The sequence below is a fragment of the Camelus bactrianus genome, chromosome 22 (genome assembly GCF_048773025.1).
Source record: "Camelus bactrianus isolate YW-2024 breed Bactrian camel chromosome 22, ASM4877302v1, whole genome shotgun sequence".
Lineage (NCBI taxonomy): Eukaryota > Metazoa > Chordata > Mammalia > Artiodactyla > Camelidae > Camelus > Camelus bactrianus.
The window spans coordinates 10,607,778-10,627,815 of record NC_133560.1 but is presented as its reverse complement, the minus strand read 5'-3'; the positions used below and the strand labels follow the sequence as shown (position 1 = coordinate 10,627,815).

The window sequence follows — 20,038 nt, the reverse complement described above, 5'->3', positions numbered from 1 at the left end:
GGCAGAATTCCCATAGAAATGAATTATGAAATGTGTATGTTCTAGAAAAGCCAACCTTGCTTATAAAGAATGCCTCCATTTGCTGTGAGTAAAGGGGAGGGCAAGGCAGAATCCCGGCTTGGGTTTCCTTTGGAACCTCAGTATTATGATCGTGTTATTAGTTGCCTGTTAAGCACATGCTTTGTGCTGGGCAGTATTCTAGGGACTTCATCCACATGATCTTTTAGCAGCTGTGTGAGTTAAGCAATGCCCCCAAGTTACAGGCAAGGAAGCAGGCTAGAAAAGTGACGTGGTCTACTGCTTATCACACTGCCAGGAAGTGTCAGAGAGCTGCAATTCCAGGCTGCACGGGGGATCCCAAGAGTGCACTCAAGTGACCTTACTCTTTAATAAAAGTTACACAGAGAAAAGCAAAGACCCCCAGTACTCCCGAAGAATCCAAGGCCCCTGTTGCCTTTAGGGGCACTTTGCAGCCCAGAAGCAGCCCTTGGGGGAGGCATCTAGATATGGAGGGATTTGACAGGGAGGGAGAAGTCAGACGACCCCAGCCTGGCTGCTGTGACAAGCTCATTGGTGTTGGCCCCTCTGTGAGTGAAACAGTCGTGAGCAGTGCTTCACTGGACACACACACACACACACACACATCCCCCTAAGCCTTACACTTTGCTCATCTGCGAAGTGGATACGACCTTGCTGTGGCAGCCTTGGGCAGACGGGAGTTCTCAATTCCCGGCCTAGTTAAGATGGAATTTGAGAGCGGGCCTAACCCTCCTGCCCGTCTCTGTCCTTCCGCAGACTCGAGCCCGCCCGCGCGCCTCCTGGCCACCCGGCCTTGCTGCGGCCCCGGCCCAGAGCGGCGCCCAGTGCTGGGCGAAGCGCCGCGCTTCCACACGCAGGCCAAGGGCAAGAACGTGCGGCTGGACGGCCACTCACGCCGGGCCACGCGGCGCAACAGCTTCTGCAACGGGGTCACGTTCACACAGCGGCCCATCCGGCTGTACGAGCAGGTGCGGCTGCGCCTGGTGGCCGTACGCCCGGGCTGGAGCGGCGCGCTGCGCTTTGGCTTCACGGCGCACGACCCGTCGCTCATGAGCGCCCAGGACATCCCCAAGTACGCCTGCCCCGACCTCGTCACGCGGCCCGGCTACTGGGCCAAGGCGCTGCCCGAGAACCTGGCGCTGCGCGACACGGTGCTGGCCTACTGGGCGGACCGCCACGGCCGCGTCTTCTACAGCGTCAACGACGGCGAGCCGGTGCTCTTCCACTGCGGCGTGGCCGTGGGCGGCCCGCTCTGGGCGCTCATCGACGTCTACGGCATCACCGACGAGGTGCAGCTGCTCGGTAGGTCGTCCCCCCCAACCCCCCGGGAAGAGGGCCAGGGCGTCGCCCCCTGGGCCGGGCTGTGGGTCCCCATGCGCATGGATGTGTATTTCTTTAATATTGACAAACACGGAGGGCTCGCTTTGCCAGGTAGTCTTCTAAGCAATTGACACGTTTTAACTCATTTATTTCTCGCTACCACCGACACCCCCGTTTTACCAATGAGAAAGCTGAGGCACGGAGAGGTTAAATGACTTGCATTGCAAAGCCAGGATTGGAACACACGGGTTGGGGCCAGAGTCCATAGTCTGGCCCAGGTGCGTCCACTTACTCCTTCACTCAGGTGCTCATTCACTCACTCATCCCTTCACTGCCTTGTTTATTTGCTCACTCACTCACTCATTCACTCATCCATGTGTGTATTTATTCATTTGCTCGCTCATTCATTCTTTCACTCATTCATATAGTCACTCATTCACACATGTCTTTATTTGCTCATTCATTCACTCACAACCCACTTACTCACTCACTCAGCAATGAGATATATGCCCTAATCCTCGAGAATGCACACTGCCCAGGCAGAGAGCAATCAGATGTATCCAGGCCCACAGTTAAGGGGCTCAAGGTCCTTTGGGAAGGCAGGCAGATGAGTGGCCCTGGCTCTAACAGAGGAAGCAGCCACTAATGCTGAAATCCTGGTGGTGAGAACTCATGGGGGCAGAAGTCTGCTGCCCTTATCTTAAGACCTTCTTTCTTTCTTTTTTTTTAACTTTTTAAAAATTAAGGTAAAATTCATGTAACATAAAAGTACATTTTAAAGTTTACAGTTCGGGCGCACCCAGCCAGCTCAGTCAGTGGAGCATGAGACTCTTAAAGTGTACAGCTCGGTGGCATTCAGTGGGCAACCATCACCGCTATCTAGTTCCAAAACATTTTCATCACCCGGAAGGGAAGTCCACACCCATTAAGCTGTCACTCCCCACCCTTCCCTCCCCTCAGCCCCTGGGAACCATGGACCTGCTTTCTGTTTGTGACCTTAGCTCTTGAACTCACAGGTTGCACCTGAGCCAACCCAGCCTCCACTTCTGGGGGCAGTAAAAGGAGAGTGGGTTTCTCAGGGGTCACAGCCCCACGGGTCATTTACCTGCAGCGGATGCACAGATCTGAAATTTGAGTTTTGACAGATTTATGCATCCATCTGTACCCAAGAAATTCCAGTCTGCCCCTTCTGAGGCAGCCCCCTCTTCCCACTCCCCAGGGCAGCCACTGTTCTGATTTCTCACCATAGAGTGGTATGCCTATTCTTGAATTCATATAAACGGAACCATACAGTGTCTGCCTTTGTGTTCAGCTTCTTAATCTCAGCACAGGATCTCTGAGATTCACGTGTTGTGGCGGTGTGTATCAGAAATTTGTCCCTTTTTTATTGGTGAGGAGTATTCCATGATATGGATGTACAAGTTTGTATATCTGAATGTTTGGGCTGGTCTCAGCGCTGCATATTGAGGGGAAACTCTGGCCCCGGGCTCCTTGCCCCGCCCCCCACACCACCACTGGGCAGGAAGGGAAGATGCATGCCTCCTGGCTGTGTCCTCCCAACCCCCACCCCAGAAGAAGGAAGGCAGCAGACTTCTAAACAGTTGAGAGCAGGGGGTTGGGAGTCACATGGACCTCTGCTCCATACCTGGCTCTCCACTTGCCAGCTGTGTGGCCTTGGCGAGTTGTCTGAAACTATCTGTGCCTGTTTCTTCATCTGTAAAATGAATTCATGATAGCACCTACCTCACGGGACTGCGGGCAGGGGGACAGGGGATGGTGTAGGAAAGGGATGCAGCACAGTGCCTGGCACATAGAATGTGCTCAAGAAATAACAGAAATGAGAATCTCTGCCCATTTGCACCTGGGCCAAAGCACAGGTCTGAAATCCAGGCTTTAGCAGACCATTATGAATAGCTACCCACCCTCCAAGTCAGGGCCAGACTGGGGCATTTTAACCACATTCCCCCACTCTTCTCCGTGGAAGGCTTTGGTATTTCACCTCCAGGAAATGTGGTTTCTAAAACCTCCTCTAGATCACCTGTCACTCTTTTTTGGAGCTCTTTATTCCTGCAGAGCAGGGAAACAATCATGCCTCATTCACCTGCTCCCTCAGACAGCCCGTGTTTCAGGGTAACCGTCAGGAAATCACAGCCACTGCATAATCACTGCAAGTGAATTCAGATTTTTAAAAAATTCAAATTGGAAGCAGCCTCTGATGATGTAAGCAGACTGAACAAACCTGGGAGGAATCCCAGACTCTTGCCCCCATTCATTTGTTCATTTGACAAGCCTTTGTTGAGCCCCTCCAGCAGCCGCACCCCTTGGAGGCAAGGGCAGGGCCCCCGGGATGTCAGTGTAATGTGGCAGACGTGAGCCTCAGTTTCCTTATCTGCGAGCGGGGTTGCAGTGGTTGACCAGGAGCGCCCGGCCCAGGTGCCCCAGGAGATGTTCCCAAATCCATGCAGAAGGGGAAATGAGATTAGAAGGACTGCCATCTCTGGGCGATGGAATCGTGGGTGAATTTTACCTCCTCCTTTATACCTCTATGAGTTATCTTTTTAATATATATGTAAAGAGCTTATATTGCTTTTACAATCAGAAAGAGCAATGAAGTTATTTTCCTTCCTGAAGGTTATATGAGATAATAGAGAAGTTTCTGGCATGTGATCAAGGCTTAATAAATGCTTCCTTCCCCAGGGAAGAGCAGATTGACATTGGTTACGTCTGGGTAAAGGGATGATGGGGGATATTCCCCTCCCCCCGCCAAGTTATCAACAATGGTTTATAATCAGGAAAGCTTCCCTCTGCCTGCTCACATCTCCTCCTGGTGATCGAGAGGCATTCCACACAGAACAGTTCAGACAGCGGTCCCCGCTGTCAGTGAGTGGCACCACCCACTCGGTGAATCAGTCCAAAACCTCAGGAGTCATGCTGGACTCCTGTGTTCCTCACCCTGTGTCCATTCTGTCCACATGCCTGTCACTTCTGCCTCTGGCACATGTCCTGAAGCAGTCCTTCAGAGACAGTGAAGTGACTGACGGATGGTCCTCTCTGTCTCCAGTTCTTCCAGCCTTCATTTTCATCTTCACACAAAGATGGTTTCTCCTGGGGCATAAATTCTGCTTTACTTCCAGGCCCAGACATATTTGACCTGAGAGAGCTAAGGAAGAGAAAGAGACAACTGAGATCCATGCCAGGCCAGAGGCAGGCCCTGGAGGTGGCCCAGGGGGAGTGGGAGGTCAGGGAGCCTGTCTCAGCCACGCCAGCCTCCCTGCACCTGGCCTGCGGCCCCTGCTGTGTGATAGTGCTTAGTGGATGGTCGTGGAGGGAGGGGGTGCCCGTTGGACCCTTCTTCTCAGGGATATTAGGTCCCTGGGGACCACAACTCCACTTGGCCTGAGGCAGGGTCCCCATGCTGGGCAGTTGCATTTTGGAGGCAGTATTGCTAGTCGTGAGGACCCTGGCCTTGGAGTTGCATAGCCTGAGATGCAGTCTTATTTCTGTGACCCCTAGCTGTGTGACCTTGAATAACTCACTCCACCTCTCAAAGTCTCAGTGTTCTCCCACTGTGAAATGTGCCCATTTTACGGAGCCACATGGGACTGGGGTGAGGATTGATGAGGATAATGACTGCGTGGAGTTGCATCTGGTAGGTGCTCAAGTAAATGGCCGTGTATACTTTCAGCGGATAAGGAGAGTGGGTTTGGAGACAAGTCACAGGTTAGAAGCCAGGAGGTTTTGATAAGCTTCCTTGGTGGCCTCTTGATATAGCTGGATTTCTGCCTGTAGCTGGCTGATTCTCTAGAGGCTCTTTGAGAGGTGAATTCTGAAGTGTCAGGCCGAGGCCAGCACCATGCTATCTTGGGCCTGTCCCACTCAGAGACAATGCCTGATGGGGACAAAGCTCCTCATATTAAAGGAGACCCAGCCTTTTCTGACGGGCTACTGTGTGCCAGGTACCAGGTTAAGTGCTGTCACATACTATGTAACACCAGCCTGGAAAACACACCAAGCTTTCACCGCCCAGAGGCTTCACACATGCTGTTCCTTCTGCTGGTAATGCTTACGCTCCACCTCCCAGCCACCATCCATCCCCTCGGCCCTCGTTCCTTAGCTCCGTGATCAGAGAGGGCTGTTCTGACCCACTCTCAGGCCCCACTTCTGACCAGGTCCCCCTTGGACACACTCAGAGAATCCCAGTCTGTCACTTCCTGGCTGTGTGACTTGGAGTAACTCCCCTCGGCTCTGAGAGTCTCAGAGCTCCCCAACTGGAATGTGCCCATTTTTCAGAGCCATGCGAGATGGTCACTCTGGGTGGCACTCACCACAGTTTGTAAGGAAACTTAAGTTTTCTGCCAGAGGCTTCATTAAAACCTGTCTCTCCCACTGGAATGGGAGCTCCATGGACACAGAACGCCTGCCTGTTCTCTTCATCTAGTGCCCAGCATGGTGCTTGGCACATGGTGTGTGCACTATACATTTTGTTAATAAGTCTAGAAGAAATAGTAATTAACATGTTCTGAGCTCTTACTTTGTGCCGTGCTCTGTGCTACACTCTTTATAGAAGCACCTAATTTAATCTCCGTTACAACATGGGAGTGGGGAAGAGTTATCATCATAATTCCATGTTAAACTGAGGACGCTTGATACTCCAAGAGGTGAAGTGAGCTACCTAAAGTCAGGTAGCCAGGAAGGGCTGAAGCCAAGACTTGAGCCTAAGTGCACCCATCTCCAGGCCATGCTGTTAATCAGGATGCTGTACTGAAGGATGGGCTCTTTTTTTTTTCTTAAAAAAAAAAAAGAACAATTTTTTTTAATGGAGATACTGGGGATTGAACCCAGGACCTCATGCATGCTAAGCATGTGCTCTACCCTACCCCCTGGACAGGCCGTTATGTGGAGCTGTTAGGGGTGTTAGGGGCAAGAAGGTGGAGCTTTGGGGGTGAGGCACAGAAGCAGAGGGTGTTGGCAAGAACACAGGCCCCGGGCGAGCCACAGCCAACGCCTTTAGGCTTGGCCTTGCAGGAGGACTGTGGGTAGGGCAGGGAGCCCTGGGAAAATGCATTTCACCAAGAGGCTCCCAGAAACATCCACTTGTCTAAAATGCCTTTTTACAAAAACTGCTTGTTTTTAGACTACTTCTATTCATGCTTTTTTTTTCTGATTACAGAATCAATACATGTTCATTAGAGAAAAAAGAGAAAATCCAAAAACTATAAAGAAGCAAATTTCCACCCAGAGATAACCACCCCCAAATATTTATGTATCTGCTTCCTGTATCTTTCCTATGCGTCCCATGCATGCATTTCCCACACAGTTAGAATCAAGTCATATGTTCAGTTTTGTATCCTCCGTTGTTCACTTAAATGTTTTATCATAGGGATTTTCTCACACAGTTAAATATTCATTGGAAACTTGATTTTTAAAAACATTGGGGGTTTTGGTGATAAAACTTTGTAGTGTACATGTTTACTGTGGAAAAGCTGGAAAATACACAAAAATCTCAAGAAAAGTCCCTCATAACCTCACCTGCCTGAGAATAACCGTTAACATTTTGTTATATCTTTCTAGAACTTGACCTCCTATGTGCATAAATACAGTACTATAGACAGAAACAGACTAAGGCACACATTATTTACTTTTTGAAAGGACCAAACTGAAATAGTATTTCTTCCCTCAAGTTATGGGGAAACAGCCTCTAATGCAAGACAAACTCAAATGCCCACAGATCGCAAGCAGGCAGCTGAGACAGGTGAAGGGGCAGCTCAGGGCCACAGGGAAGGAGAGCACACATCCCCAACAGAAAGGCAAGCTTCAACCCACAGATGACATGCCAGGATTCAGGCCCTATGTTACTAGTCCTGATTTTCCAAGAAAGGCTATAAATCCTGTTTAAGCGAAACCTCCTGATTCAGAAGTATGGGCCACGAATGCCCCCCCCCACCCAAATCTTAAAAGACCAAGTGGTGATTCATTCAACAAACAAGTATAAGGAGAAAAGCATGAAGAGGCAACCACAGCTTAAGGAAGATCAGTGACAATGAGTGGACTTTATAAGGACCTTCATTCAAACAAACTAGGAGAAAAGCATATTCTCACACACAATGTGACAAGAAGTCTCTACATTTTAGAGAGACATACTGGAACTTTTTCAGATGAGATGGTATGTCTAGAAATTACTTCAAAATAACATAGGAGGGAGAACTGATGGGGTGTCAATGAAACAAGATTGGCCATGAATTGATAATTGTTGAATCTGGGTAAACAGCATTCATGATACTATTTGTATATGTTTATATTTCAAAAATAAAGGTTTCTTTTAAAAAAGAAAGAAAGAAAGAAAAAAAAAAAAAAAAACCAGCAGTAGGCCAACCAATCATATCTGTGAGCCAGCATCTGAACTTGGATGGCCACTTTACAAACTCTGGATGGAGGGAGCGGAGGTGGGCAGTAACGCATGAGGCTCACACCAGGGGTTAGGGCATGCTTTTTGAAAACCCATGTTCATTATTATGATTTAATTTTAAATTTGGAAACCTAAAGAGGGAGAAATATTTTTTTTCCCATGACATAAGTTACAGAATAACATTTAACAAAATCTTAGCTAGAATGGTCTGGTTTTAAAAGTTTGAGTAACACTTCTTGCTTCGTTTACTTGTTATGGTTAACAAGACTATTTTAATCACTAAAACCACTTCAAAATACTTTCTTTCCCTGATTTTTGTTATTCAGAGTGGCAGTCAGTCTTTTCTAAAGACCTCATTCATTTATTCATCCAATAGTCCACATAATAATGAAGGCTATCTGCCAAACACTCTGCTGAGCTCTGAAACATGGTGGAGGACAGTCACAGGCTTTGCCCTCCAGGGCTTCACATTCTAGGCGGGGACATGATCAACAAGGAATCCACCAAAGTATGAAGACCTGTATTACCTGAGTGATAAACACCAATTTTGTTTGCTTTTTTACTTAGCTGTAATATATAACAAGAGAATTTTTTTTAATTACTAAAAATTATTCAAAAATATTTTCATGACTGTGATTTTAAAACTCCCAGTTAGTTTCCTGTTCTATACAGTGATTTCTCACGGAAACCTTACACATTCAGCATCTGAGTAGCACCCAGGTACCGTGATCCCCGCTGCAGACACAGCAGTGAGGAGGGCAGGTCCGTGACCCGCCTTCTTTCAGAGGCAGCGAGGAGCTAGACAACTCGGGGTTCGAGTCCTGGCTTTGCCATTTAATTGCTGTGTGACTTTGGTCATGTTTCCTAGCCCCTTTGTGCTTCAGCTCCCTTCTTTGCTAAACGGCGGGTAATAAAAGTACACCGCACCCCTTACAGGTTGTATAAGGGCTAAGTGAGAGAATGTGTGAAAAGGAGCTTAAAATAATAACCTGTCACATAAGTAAGCCCACAAATCCAAGAGCTTTTCCATGGAGCTTATGTTCTAGTTGGAGAAGCAGACAATAATGGATTTTTAAATGCCCTTTAACTCTTCGAAAGCATGGAAACCTCTGAGGGAGAGAGGGGAGGAGGAAGGAAGAGGGGGTTAAAGAAAAAAGGAAGGAGGGAGAGAAAAAGACAGGAGGAAGAGGAAAGGATGGAGGCATGGGAGTGGAGAAGGAGGCAGAAGAACGGAGAAGGGCCTCCTCTGCCCATCCCAAAGACAAGAGCATGTCACCCGCACTCAGGTTTACACTTAATCCGATTCTGTGCACCTGGGGATCTTAAATAAGCTCACTAACGAACCAGGAAAAGACGGGGAGGGCGCGGGTTGGCCAAGGCCAGGGCTCCGGCCGGCCGCCGCCGCGCCCTCACTCCCTTCTTCTGCCCTCCCCCGCGCAGAGAGCGGGTTCGCGGACACGCTGACGCCCGCGCGCCTCGGCCAGGCCCGCTTCAGCGCCTGCCTGCCGCCCAGCAGCCACGACGCGGCCAACTTCGACAACAACGAGCTGGAGAACAACCAGGTGGTGGCCAAGCTGGGCCACCTGGCGCTGGGCCGCGCCCCGGGCCCGCCGCCCGCCGACCACGCGGCCGCCGCCATCCCGTGCGGGCCCCGCGAGCGCCTGCGGCCCGCGTCGTCGCCGGCGCTGCTCGAGGCCGACCTGCGCTTCCACACGACGCGCGGGCCCGACGTGAGCCTGTCGCTCGACCGCAAGGTGGCCTGCGCGCCGCGGCCCGACGGCGGCCGTACGCTCGTCTTCTCCGAGCGCCCGCTGCGGCCCGGGGAGAGCCTCTTCGTGGAGGTGGGCCGCCCGGGGCTGGCGGCGCCCGGCGCGCTGGCTTTCGGCATCACGTCGTGCGACCCGGGCGCGCTGCGGCCCGCCGAGCTGCCCGCCGACCCCGACGCGCTGCTCGACCGAAAGGAGTACTGGGTGGTGGCGCGCGCCGGGCCCGTGCCGAGCGGCGGCGACGCGCTCAGCTTCACGCTGCGGCCCGGCGGCGACGTGCTCCTGGGCGTCAACGGGCGCCCGCGCGGCCGCCTGCTGTGCGTGGACACCACGCAGGCGCTCTGGGCCTTCTTCGCCCTGCGCGGCGGCGCCGCCGGCCAGCTGCGCCTCCTCGGTGAGTCCCCCGACCGCGCGTGCGCGGGCTCGCCTGGGCAGCCGGACCGCCCCTGGGTAAGCCTAGCGGGCCGTCCCCAAACTTGAGCGCGCATCAGGACCACCTGGCTTCCACCTAGAGTTTCCCGATTCTGCAGGGGTGGGCCCCAAGACAGTGCATATCTAACCAGTGCCCCAGGGATGCCCATGTTGCAGCTCCCTGGACCACATTTTGTCCACACCGAACCAAGTACCCGCTGATGTCACGGCCTGGCACGTACATGGTCAGTGCAATTTTTATTTCCATCGTTATGATTTATTACATATGTATTTATATATCCATGTAATGCATATTAAGCATAGGAGAAAACGTAATACAACTACACTTGAAAGAAGAAATAAAAATTACACCGTCCACAGAAAATAGGATGCAGGCTTGAACCATCCTTTTTTGAGATCAATCTTGCCCCTTTCATGCCACAAATAAGACAAAGAGCACTCACCAGCTGTAGGCCAGGCCGTGAGCTTCGGGATGGGGCTCGGCAGAGGACGGGACACAGACGATGCACGTCAGGAGCTCCCAGGCACCCAAATAGAGATTTGCCCAAGGTGATGTTTGCTACAGCAGAGGGGCTTCTCTTCAGATTGTGGAGCCAGGGTGGTGATCAGGGTAGGTTCCCCGCCCCGACCCGTGGAGAACGCAGCTCCGTTTTCTTGGTTCAAGTAGTAAAATCCCAATGATAACAGAAATAGTGAACATTTCCTATGTCACCACATTCAATTTTATCCTCCTGATACCCCTATGAAACTAATACCATTATCCCCATCTACAGATAAGAAATTTGAAGCACAGAATCCCTGAGCCTCAGCCTCCTTCTGTGTAGAAAGGGAGTAGTTACCTGCATTTGTGGGGTTGTTGTGAGGATGGAATGATGGGATGCACATAATGCTTTCAGCAGGTGCCTGCCACACACACCCCGTTTAATAAGTAGCAATGGTAATGTCAGTGACTGTTGCTGTTTGATTGAGAGCAGAGGAGGAGCAGGGTGGCAGTAGCTGTCATTTGGTTGGTTTGGGTTTTTTTTTTTTAAGGGACCGTCATAGTCATCATTTCAGCCTGAATGAGTTGCCCAAGTTCCCACTGGGGCTTTGTAAGAACCAAGCCTAGAGTCCTTTTCTCCCCCTCCCCAGCACCTCCATAGGAACCCAGATGAGCCTTAGAGTGGTCAGGAAGAGAAGGCAGGAGAAGGCAGAAAGGAAGTGACTGCCTTTGGGAACCAAGGACTTGCCTCCTACCTGGCAGTAGCCTTGGTACCGTAATCTGTCCATCCGTCCTCTAGTAGGGTAGGGGAGGGGCAGCTCTCTTCTCCTCAGAAATAACCCATCAATATCTGAACCAACAGTCAGTTAAGGGAAGAAAACTCATCCATGTCGAACACTAGTCAGGAATCTTGCAGTTGTAAGTGACAAAACCCCATTCACAGTGCCCTAAGCAAAAAGGGATCTTCTGGCGTACACGTACCTCCAAAGCCTGGGAATATATTGGATGGATTCAGGAACAGCTGGATCTAGATGTTGAAAAGATAGTGACAGGATTCCATCTCTCTCTCCATCTCAAAGCTCTACTTTCCTCTGTGTTGGCTTCACTCACAGGCAGGCCCTATGGCACCAGGCTTACCTCTCAATGGGATGGGCCCCTTCTTTCCCAACAGTTCTAGTGAAAGTCACAGAATGTGGCCTCACAGCCCTTGCTTGAGTTACGTGCCCTTCCCTGAACCACCATTGAGACCAGGGACTCTGGTTGGCCTGGTCTGGATCATGTGAGTGAGGGTGAAGTAGTGCCCCAAACAAAATTCCTGTGCTGTTTCTGAATTAAACAGGAATGGAGGCTCAGGCAAAGAATGGATGTCTGTCACACTTATATGAGTCCATCAGTTCTTAGCAGAACCCGGTAGGTAGCTCTTGTCCTCCTGTTAGATACCCGAGGAAGCGAAGGTGCCAAACAGTGGAGAACCAGGGACTAGCAGGGCGGAGCCCACCTGCCACTGCCCCTGATGAGGTCTCTTTGGTCTCAGGCACCCTGCAGTCCAGCCCTGCGACCACCTCCCCATCAGGATCCCTGAGCGGCTCCCAGGACGATAGCGATTCCGATATGGCCTTCAGTGTTAACCAGTCCTCCTCGGCATCTGAGTCATCCCTGGGTAAGGAAGTGCAGCCCTTGGGGATGGGGGTGGGTCGGGTGCGGGGGAGGGGCTGGCAGCTGGTGGCTGGCCTGGCTCCTTCGGCTGTGCCAGCCCTTCCTGGGGCTAAGCAGAGTGGCTACTTTCCCCCTGCATCCTCTCCTTCAACTGTAGGGGAGGAGAAACATCTGGATATGGCATCCCAAAGGGTGATAATGGTGCTGGATGCTTGTGGGTGGGGAGATAGGGAAAGGGGCAAAATCCGGAAGAAAAACCAAAACTGGTGTTTCCCAAAGTGGTTCCCGCACAGATTCTGCCACCTGAGAACCATATGTTAGGGTCTGCCTGTTCTCCCTTTCTGCAGTGACGGCCCCCAGCTCCCCGCTGAGCCCGCCAGTGTCCCCCGTGTTCCCCCCGCCGGAGCTGGCGGGCAGCAAGAATGGTGAGTGTACGGTGTGCTTCGACGGCGAAGTGGACACGGTCATCTACACGTGTGGACACATGTGCCTGTGTTACAGCTGCGGCCTGCGGCTCAAGAGGCAGGCCCGGGCCTGCTGCCCCATCTGCCGGCGGCCCATCAAGGACGTCATTAAGATCTACAGGCCATAGCCTGGCCCACCGACCACGGGCCTTGACCAGAGCAGGGTCCCCTTTCTGAAGCCCCCCTGGGCTGGGCAACCACCATGGCCACCAGGGAGTCCAAAGGCAGCAGCCATCTCGTCTGCCGCTCTCCCGTGGTGGGCAAGGCGTGACAGTCATGGAGACCAGGCACCCCCACCCTGGGGGCGGTCTGAGTCCAAGCGAGGGTTGCTTCTGGCTTGAAAGTGCTTTGCCCCCAAAAGGCCGTCCCGAGGGCAAGTTCGGAAACGGCCTGGCAGGTGGACCCATCCCCCAGTGACCTCTCCGCTGGGAGGCGGCATCCTCTGTGCAATGGCTTTTGCTGGGGTTGGGTTGAGTGTGTGTGAGAGAGGGGGAGGGGAGGGAGGGAGACAGACTGGGGCGGGGGGCGTGTGAGGGAACGAGTGAGGGGGAACGTGTAGGTATTTATCCAGGGATCCTGGCTCTGCAAGGTTATTTAACACTAAGGAATGTGCAATGCTCAGCCCAGACGGTAGCTAGCGCAACCAGAAACTGTTGGCTTTCTGGGGCTGTGACGTCAGCTGGTTTTGAATGTCTGAAGCCTGCACCTAAACAGACCTCCCTTGGATGGTATAGAAAAGAGACACTTAGATTTTCTAAAGGGAGGGAAAAATAGCTCATTGTTTACAGCTCCAGAAGCGGCAACTCCTGGGGGGATAGGTGGGCGGAGAACATAAAAGAACAATTTGCTTTTCCCTTTCTGGCTCAGTCTTGGAGAGGAGTTTTGATGGGTGCTGGGGCTGAGAGCCCTAGGCTGTCCCCTCCAGAGTCTTTTCACCCCTTCGCCCCCAAGCAGCCTGATAATAAGCACTCAGCCCCTTGACTCGGCTCCTAGATGCTTTAAGTCTGTACCACCCTCGCCATCTCCTAGAATAAGACAGCAGCAGGTCCCCTTCTCCTGGGGGAGGGACAGCAGCCTAGCAGATGACTCCCCTGGAGGCAGAAGGGCCACCGCCGCTCTCCACATTTCCCGCTGTAACGCGGGGCCTGGCGTTCACCAGCGGCTGTGGGCACCGCCAGGGCGACCTGCTGGCCAAGTAGGAGGAGGAACCAGGGCTTTGTAACTGGTCTTTGTTCCCGTTCTCAGCTTCTCTTCCCCTACAGATTACTAGGATGCTAATTGATCATCAGGATGCTAACTAGTAGATGAGACTCCTACTGAAAATGCTCACTTTGGGACTCTCCCCCTTCCCCAGGGCTATTTTCTGGGCAGTTCCTGAGACCCTGGCCCTGCCCCCACCCCCTCACCCCTGCCTGTGCCCATCTCTGCAGACGCCCAGACCACACCGGGGCTGACCGGCTGGCAGGCCTGCAGTTCTCTTCTGAGCCCGAGTTCTGGGCCCCTCCTCTGCCCTGTCTTGTGCCAGGCCTTTCGGGAAGACCTCGGGCCTGTTTCTCAGTTCCCGGTGTATCCTGGAGGAAGCCTAGCATCTGCCCACTCCAGAGCTCTTGGAAGGACGTCCTAAAGAGCCCGAGGCACCTTGTGAAGAACAGGCATAGTTTTTATTACAATTCCTAATCTGTCCATCTGCCGAGGGAGGCAGGGAACGGAGAACACTCAGAATTTAGGCATTCATGTGACAAACATTTGCTGGGTTTCTGGAGTCCCTCTCGTCAGACTGAGCCCCTTAAGTCCAGTCTCTCCGTGCCCTCGTCATGCTTCAGGTTTTGGACCATCTGTTTCTTCTCTGCCTGGTGTTCTGACCTGATTTCAGCTTCGAAAACCTTACTCTTGCCCCTGGAAGAACCCCTGATTGATTCTTCTTCCCTGGTGAATTTGGGAAACACGCCCACATTTGAATTTTGCAGCAGAATCTTTTGGGGGAACTACTGGAACCCTAGCATTTGCCAAGTTAAGAGTCTAGTCAGTGCTCGGTGCCCAGCTGAGTTTGGGCAGCTGGAGCCTTCCGCTTCCCCCACGTGCTGGCCGTGGGCAAGGCCACACACAGGCCCCGTGTGACAGGGCCCTTCACCCCCTGGGACCGTGGTTCTCCGGGCAGCAGCGCCCCTGTCTGGATCGAGCCACAGTCACAAGCTCCGGTGGTCCCGGCAGCCTCGGGGGGCCAGCTCCTCTCTCCTTCAAGGGCCTGGACGCAGGGTGGGCCAGGCCGTGCACCTGGCACCCTGTTACCTGGGAAGGAAGGAGCTGGTGGCCGGTTTAACTTGCTCTGCAGCCGCTATAAATAGCCTTTTGGTTTCCAAGGGGGCGTTTATCTTCTAAAAACCAGACATTTCCTGATGCTCTAAACTTAGTTAGTGCTGCAGAGGAGCTGCCCACATGGCCCTCTAGGTTCTGTCTGGAGAAGGGGCAGGAGCGGCAGGAAAGGAGACCACTCTCCTTTATCTTCCATCACCACGTGCCCGGCGCTGGGCTAGGGAGCTGTGTCCACACGTCAGTCCCGCGAGGTGGGTCTTAGAACCACATTGAATCATATCAGAGACACTGCCAATTACAAAACGCATCATCCTATGTGCCACTAAGGAACAAAACTTGGCCAGTTTTAACTGTAAGATGCCGCGGCTCCACAATTCATTTTATTCAGACAAGCTATGTGGAAAAACTGTGCCCTTTAGAATCAATGAAAGACAGTATTCTCCCCATTTGGCAGGTAAGAGAACTGAGGTCCTGGGAAGCCGAGTGGCTTAAGATCACGCAGCAGGAGGCAGCAGGGCTGGGGTTCAACCCCAGGAGTGCCTGCTGCCAAATCCCACATGCTCCACTGCCTGGTCCCCAGCCCAGGAAGCTCCAGACTGCCTGAGTGCCTTGAAGCTCACCTGGGCAGCCCCCAGAGAGGGCCTGGGCACCTGCACCTGTGTGGATGGTTCCAGCCCCCGACTGCAGCCCCGCACTGCTGCCCGGACCCTGGGAGGACAAGTGTCCTTCTTTCTAGGCTCATCTGCGCACTACCCACCTCCTCCCAGTGGAGCTGAGCTGTGTGAGAGCTTGGGTCCAACCCAAGCGCCTCCTCCTGTTACATAGTGGCGCTCATGTGGGGCAACCTTGGGGAGAGGCTAAGGGCCTTGTGCCCCCACCTTCCTGGGCCTCGTGACCACCACCCCCTTAAGCAGGGCCCCCAGGGGTGGGACAAGGGAGACAAGAGGATGCCCCCTTTGTTGTGGTCTGATGCCTATTCATTTTGAACCCGTAGAGAGATTGGGCTGTTTCCAAGTCAAGGAGAACGCCTCTTTCTAGCCCACTCCCAGAACTGGGCGTCCTCTGAGTCTTTGCTGCCCGGGGCAGCTGCTCCCTTTCCGTCACTCAACACACTGGTCAGCATGGCCTGTGTTCTGGATGCAAGGTTGGGAACTGGGACTAATGACAAGGCCTGCAGGGAGCTCACGGTCCAGAGCAGGAGGTGGGCAGATCTGTAAACCTGTATTTGGCTCCTTCAGTGCTGGGTCTTGTGCTAGCATGTAGTAGGTCCTCATTAAAGCTTTACTGAGTAAATCAGAGATCGAGTGATGAGTGTTCAGGAGTTTGGTAAAACACCATGTATACATGCACCTAGTCATTCAACAAACATTTGCTGAGTGCCTACTAGGGTGGGGTGCTGGGAGGACGGAACTGAGAGGACAGGGCCCCAGCTCTAACGTCAGAGAGAGTGACATGAGACATTTGGGGCGGAATCCACTGGGCTTTCTTGGCCATTCTGTTGCCTTGGGGGTCTATCTTAGTGAGTGCACAACTGCTTACCTGACCCAGAGCCTCCTGCGTGCCTCAAAAAGCCTTCTCTGCATTAGAAATGCCAGGCACCTTGCAGTCAGGGAGCTGCTGCCAAAACAGCCTTGGGCAGAACCCTCAAAGGCCCTACCAACCAATGATCGCCCTCAGGTCTTGCCAGGGAGACATGGGGAGATGGCTACCTGCTACTTTCAGGCCTTGAGACTGGTGGCTGAAAATCGCCAGAGAACCCCCAGTCCATTCCAGCTGAGCATGAGGTCCATGCGGAGTCTCGGTGAGTGAGAGGCAGTAACCTTCCACGGCTCAGTCCCGTCTCTGCCCTGATTCTGGCAGAGGGACACCGGCTCAGGAAAACGTGGCCTCCTGGCATTTCTCGGTATTTAATTGTCCCACTGTCTCAAGTCCCTAATGAGATGACTTGTACAACAATCTGTCTGTGCCTTATGAAAGTGTCTGTGCACTTTTAATCCCTTTTAAAAGCAACTTTAAAAAGTGGACCGGGGACTGGTATAGATGGTAATGTTCTGGAAATCTGTGATCATCGCTGAAACCTTTCTGCATTGTGTATTTGACGTTGGAGTGATGAAGTGTGTGTCCCCCACCCCACCCTCACTACCTGTGTACAGACCTTTTAAAAAATGTCTCTTTTTCTTATTTTTCAGATTCAATACTGTGACCTCTCCAATACAGTCTAATCTTTGGGGAATCTGTAATAAAGATTTCAGAACCTGGGGGGATGGGTTGGGAAGGGTTTGCACTGGTCCTGTGTGTTGTGCTTTTGTGTGTTGTGTGTTTTGATTTTTGTCTGTTTTTATCTGTTTTATATTAACATGATTTACCTGTTAAAAAAAAATACAACTTTGGCTTCTTAAAAAAGAAAGTCTCTTCAGGACTCCGTTTTAAAAATCACAGTTGCATACACTGCTGGGGAGTGGAGGTGAGGGATACAAATCATTGCCAGCTCTGAGGAAACAATTTACAAAATGCCTATAGAACCCTGAGAATATCTGAGCCTTTGGCCAAATAACTCCTGAGAAAATATCCCAAGGAAATAATTCTAATTGAGGATAATCTCTATATGTAAAGATGTTCATTGCAGCATTATTTATAAAGGTTAAAAATTATAAGCAACCCTAATGTCCAACAACCAGGGTTTACAGTTGGCCCTCATCGCATCATCAGGGGATTGGATCCAGGACCATCCCCACCTCGAAGTACCCACAGATGCTCAAGTCCCTTATATAAAGCGATGTAATGTTTGCATGTAGCTTATGCCATCCTGCTGTATACTTTGAATCATCTCTAGGGTAATTATAATACCTAATGCAATGTAAATACTATGTAAATCGTTGCCAGCATAGAAAATTCAAGTTTTGCTTTTTGGAATTTTCTGGAATTTTTTTTCAAATATTTTCCATCTGAGGCTGGTTGAATCTGCAGGTGCAGAACTTGGGATTATGGAGGGCCAACTGTACTTGTCAGAACTCTTGGTTACAAGCAACGGAAACAACCCAAACTGGCCTAAGGGGATTAAAAGGCTCAGGAAACTGAGAAGTCCGGTACCAGGACCCAAGAACCCCCTTCAGGTGCATTTGGATCCAGACTCTGAAAGGTTGCAGCGGGACTTGACCTGTCCTCCTCTGCTGTCTTTTGTCCCCCATCCCCAGGCAGTTTCTCAAGACAGCTGGCAGCATGTCCAGGCTACATCCTGCCTTTATGGACCAAACTGGATCATGCGACACTTCCTTAACCAATCATGGAAGCCAGAGAAATGCAGGGCTCTGATTGGACAGTCCCAAGACAAGTGCTCACCTCCAGCCAATGGGTGCACCTGTGGAACTGAGAGTGGGGAAACCAGGGACCCCAGGGAAAAACTGGAGTAATGATGAAGGGAAACTGGGCAGGCAGAAACAGTGGATCTCTCTCTAAGAAAGGTTGAATAAAGCATGATCAGATACATCCCTAGGTAATCGTGTGAGTTGTGAAGCCAGACAGGCTGGTCCTCACCACCACTTAACCTCTTTGTGCCTCAGTCTCCTCATCTGCAAAGCAAGAACACTAAGAGCTCCTGATTTTAGGATGAGGGTGAGCATTATTAAGATCATGCTGGTGATGTGCTAGGCACACTGTCTGGCACTCAGCAAAGAGTTTATAACAGGGGAACTTGTTTATATTAAAAATTAGCTGGGAAAAAATCAAGGTATAAAACTGCACATACACTCTGATCTCATGGATGAAAAACAACAACAACAAAAAACCCAGCAGCAACAACCAACAGCCCCCAAACCTGGAATGATCAACAGAAGAGAAGCAAATGGGGGTTGCGTCCTGGTGATGGCATTCCTGGTAACTTTTCCCCCTCTGTTTTCCAGTTTTTCTAAAATGACCAATTACTACTTTTAATTTAAACTTATTTGGAAAAATTATCCCCCTGCTCTGCAAAAACCCACAGGAACAGCTGGCCCTTGCTGGAATTCATCAGGAACTCCCAGGCTGATTGTCTGCATTTGAGATCCAAATTTAGTCATGGTGGAGATAAGGGCCTGGAAGGTTCTAGTGGAGGCCAGGCCAGACTGACCAGTTTGGTTGGGCTTCCTCCAGGCCAGGCCTTAGGGCCCGGATTTCTGAGATGGAGCCTCACAGCGGTATCAGGAGTCGGGGGAAGGGAGAAGTGAAGTTGCTGCCCAGGCCTGCTCCTCCTGGCTTGTTGGAACAGCCCAGCCTGGTGACACTGGATTTTAGAAACAACAGGGTAAGGGAAGTGAACCAGGATTTATCAAGCAGAAGAAACCATGATTTTCACATATTTTCTCAACGAATCTTCACAACAATGTCTGTCTTCTCATTTTACAGGGAGGGGATCTGGCTCCCTCCAAGGTAGGAGTACCCAGGTGCACTTGCTCCAGAACAAAGGCAAAATCTTTCAGAGGCACCTTTCGTACCCTTTTCCCTCGGTCCCAGAGACAGAGTCTTCCGAGAACCCAGGCTTCTTTCTCTCTTCCTCGACGCCCTGCCCTTGACAGCATCCACTCCTATGGGGCCAGCAGATATTTTCATAAGTACCATCAAGAATTTTTTTTTGTTAATAAAGGAGGAAAAAAGACCATACTTACCTGGGCTTTTTTGGTTACAGGAGACTGAAACCCAATTCAATAAAAACCTAACGTAAGAAATGACTCACAACTAAACAGGTCATTCTGGCTTCAGGTATGGCGGGATCCAGGTGTTCACATGACGTTAAAAGGCACCTGCCTCTGTCTCTCAGCTCTGCTTTCCTCTGGGTTGACATCACTCTCAGGCAGGGTCTCCCTTTATGGTATCCAAGATAGCCTTCAATGGTTCCTAACCTACAACATGCCAGCTTAGAAGCTCTTTAAAAGTTTTAGGAGAAGTTTCAGGGCTGCCTGTCTTTCCTTTGACTCCTTAGATGAAAAGCTCAGTCCCTGAACCAATTTTTGTCGCATAGCCACACCAGATACAGAACCGGATACAGTATGACCTGCCCTTGCCCTCAAGAAATCAACCAATCTGGAAAGAGAAGGCAGACCCAAGAACAGACATGTTCAGACTAGTGTAGTTCTGAGGCTGCTGGGACAGATCAAATCCAAGGCAAAAAGGCTCTGGATGTAATGAT

General features: G+C 51.3%; 1 protein-coding gene across 2 annotated transcripts in view; it reads left to right on the top strand.

Moving 5' to 3' along the window:
* NEURL1B (neuralized E3 ubiquitin protein ligase 1B) overlaps nucleotides 1-16,173 on the top strand; it is a 34,893-nt gene extending 18,720 nt beyond the window's left edge. The window contains exons 2-5 of one of the 2 annotated variants that reach the window (XM_074350287.1): nucleotides 796-1,341; nucleotides 9,206-9,925; nucleotides 11,979-12,104; nucleotides 12,448-16,173. In XM_074350287.1, coding sequence (XP_074206388.1) covers nucleotides 796-1,341; nucleotides 9,206-9,925; nucleotides 11,979-12,104; nucleotides 12,448-12,692 — 1,637 coding nt within the window. In that variant the 3' untranslated portion in view covers nucleotides 12,693-16,173. The remainder of the gene's footprint in view (nucleotides 1-795; nucleotides 1,342-9,205; nucleotides 9,926-11,978; nucleotides 12,105-12,447) is intronic. The other variant, XM_074350288.1, reaches the window with a different exon arrangement.
* Nucleotides 16,174-20,038: the final 3,865 nt, after the last annotated feature.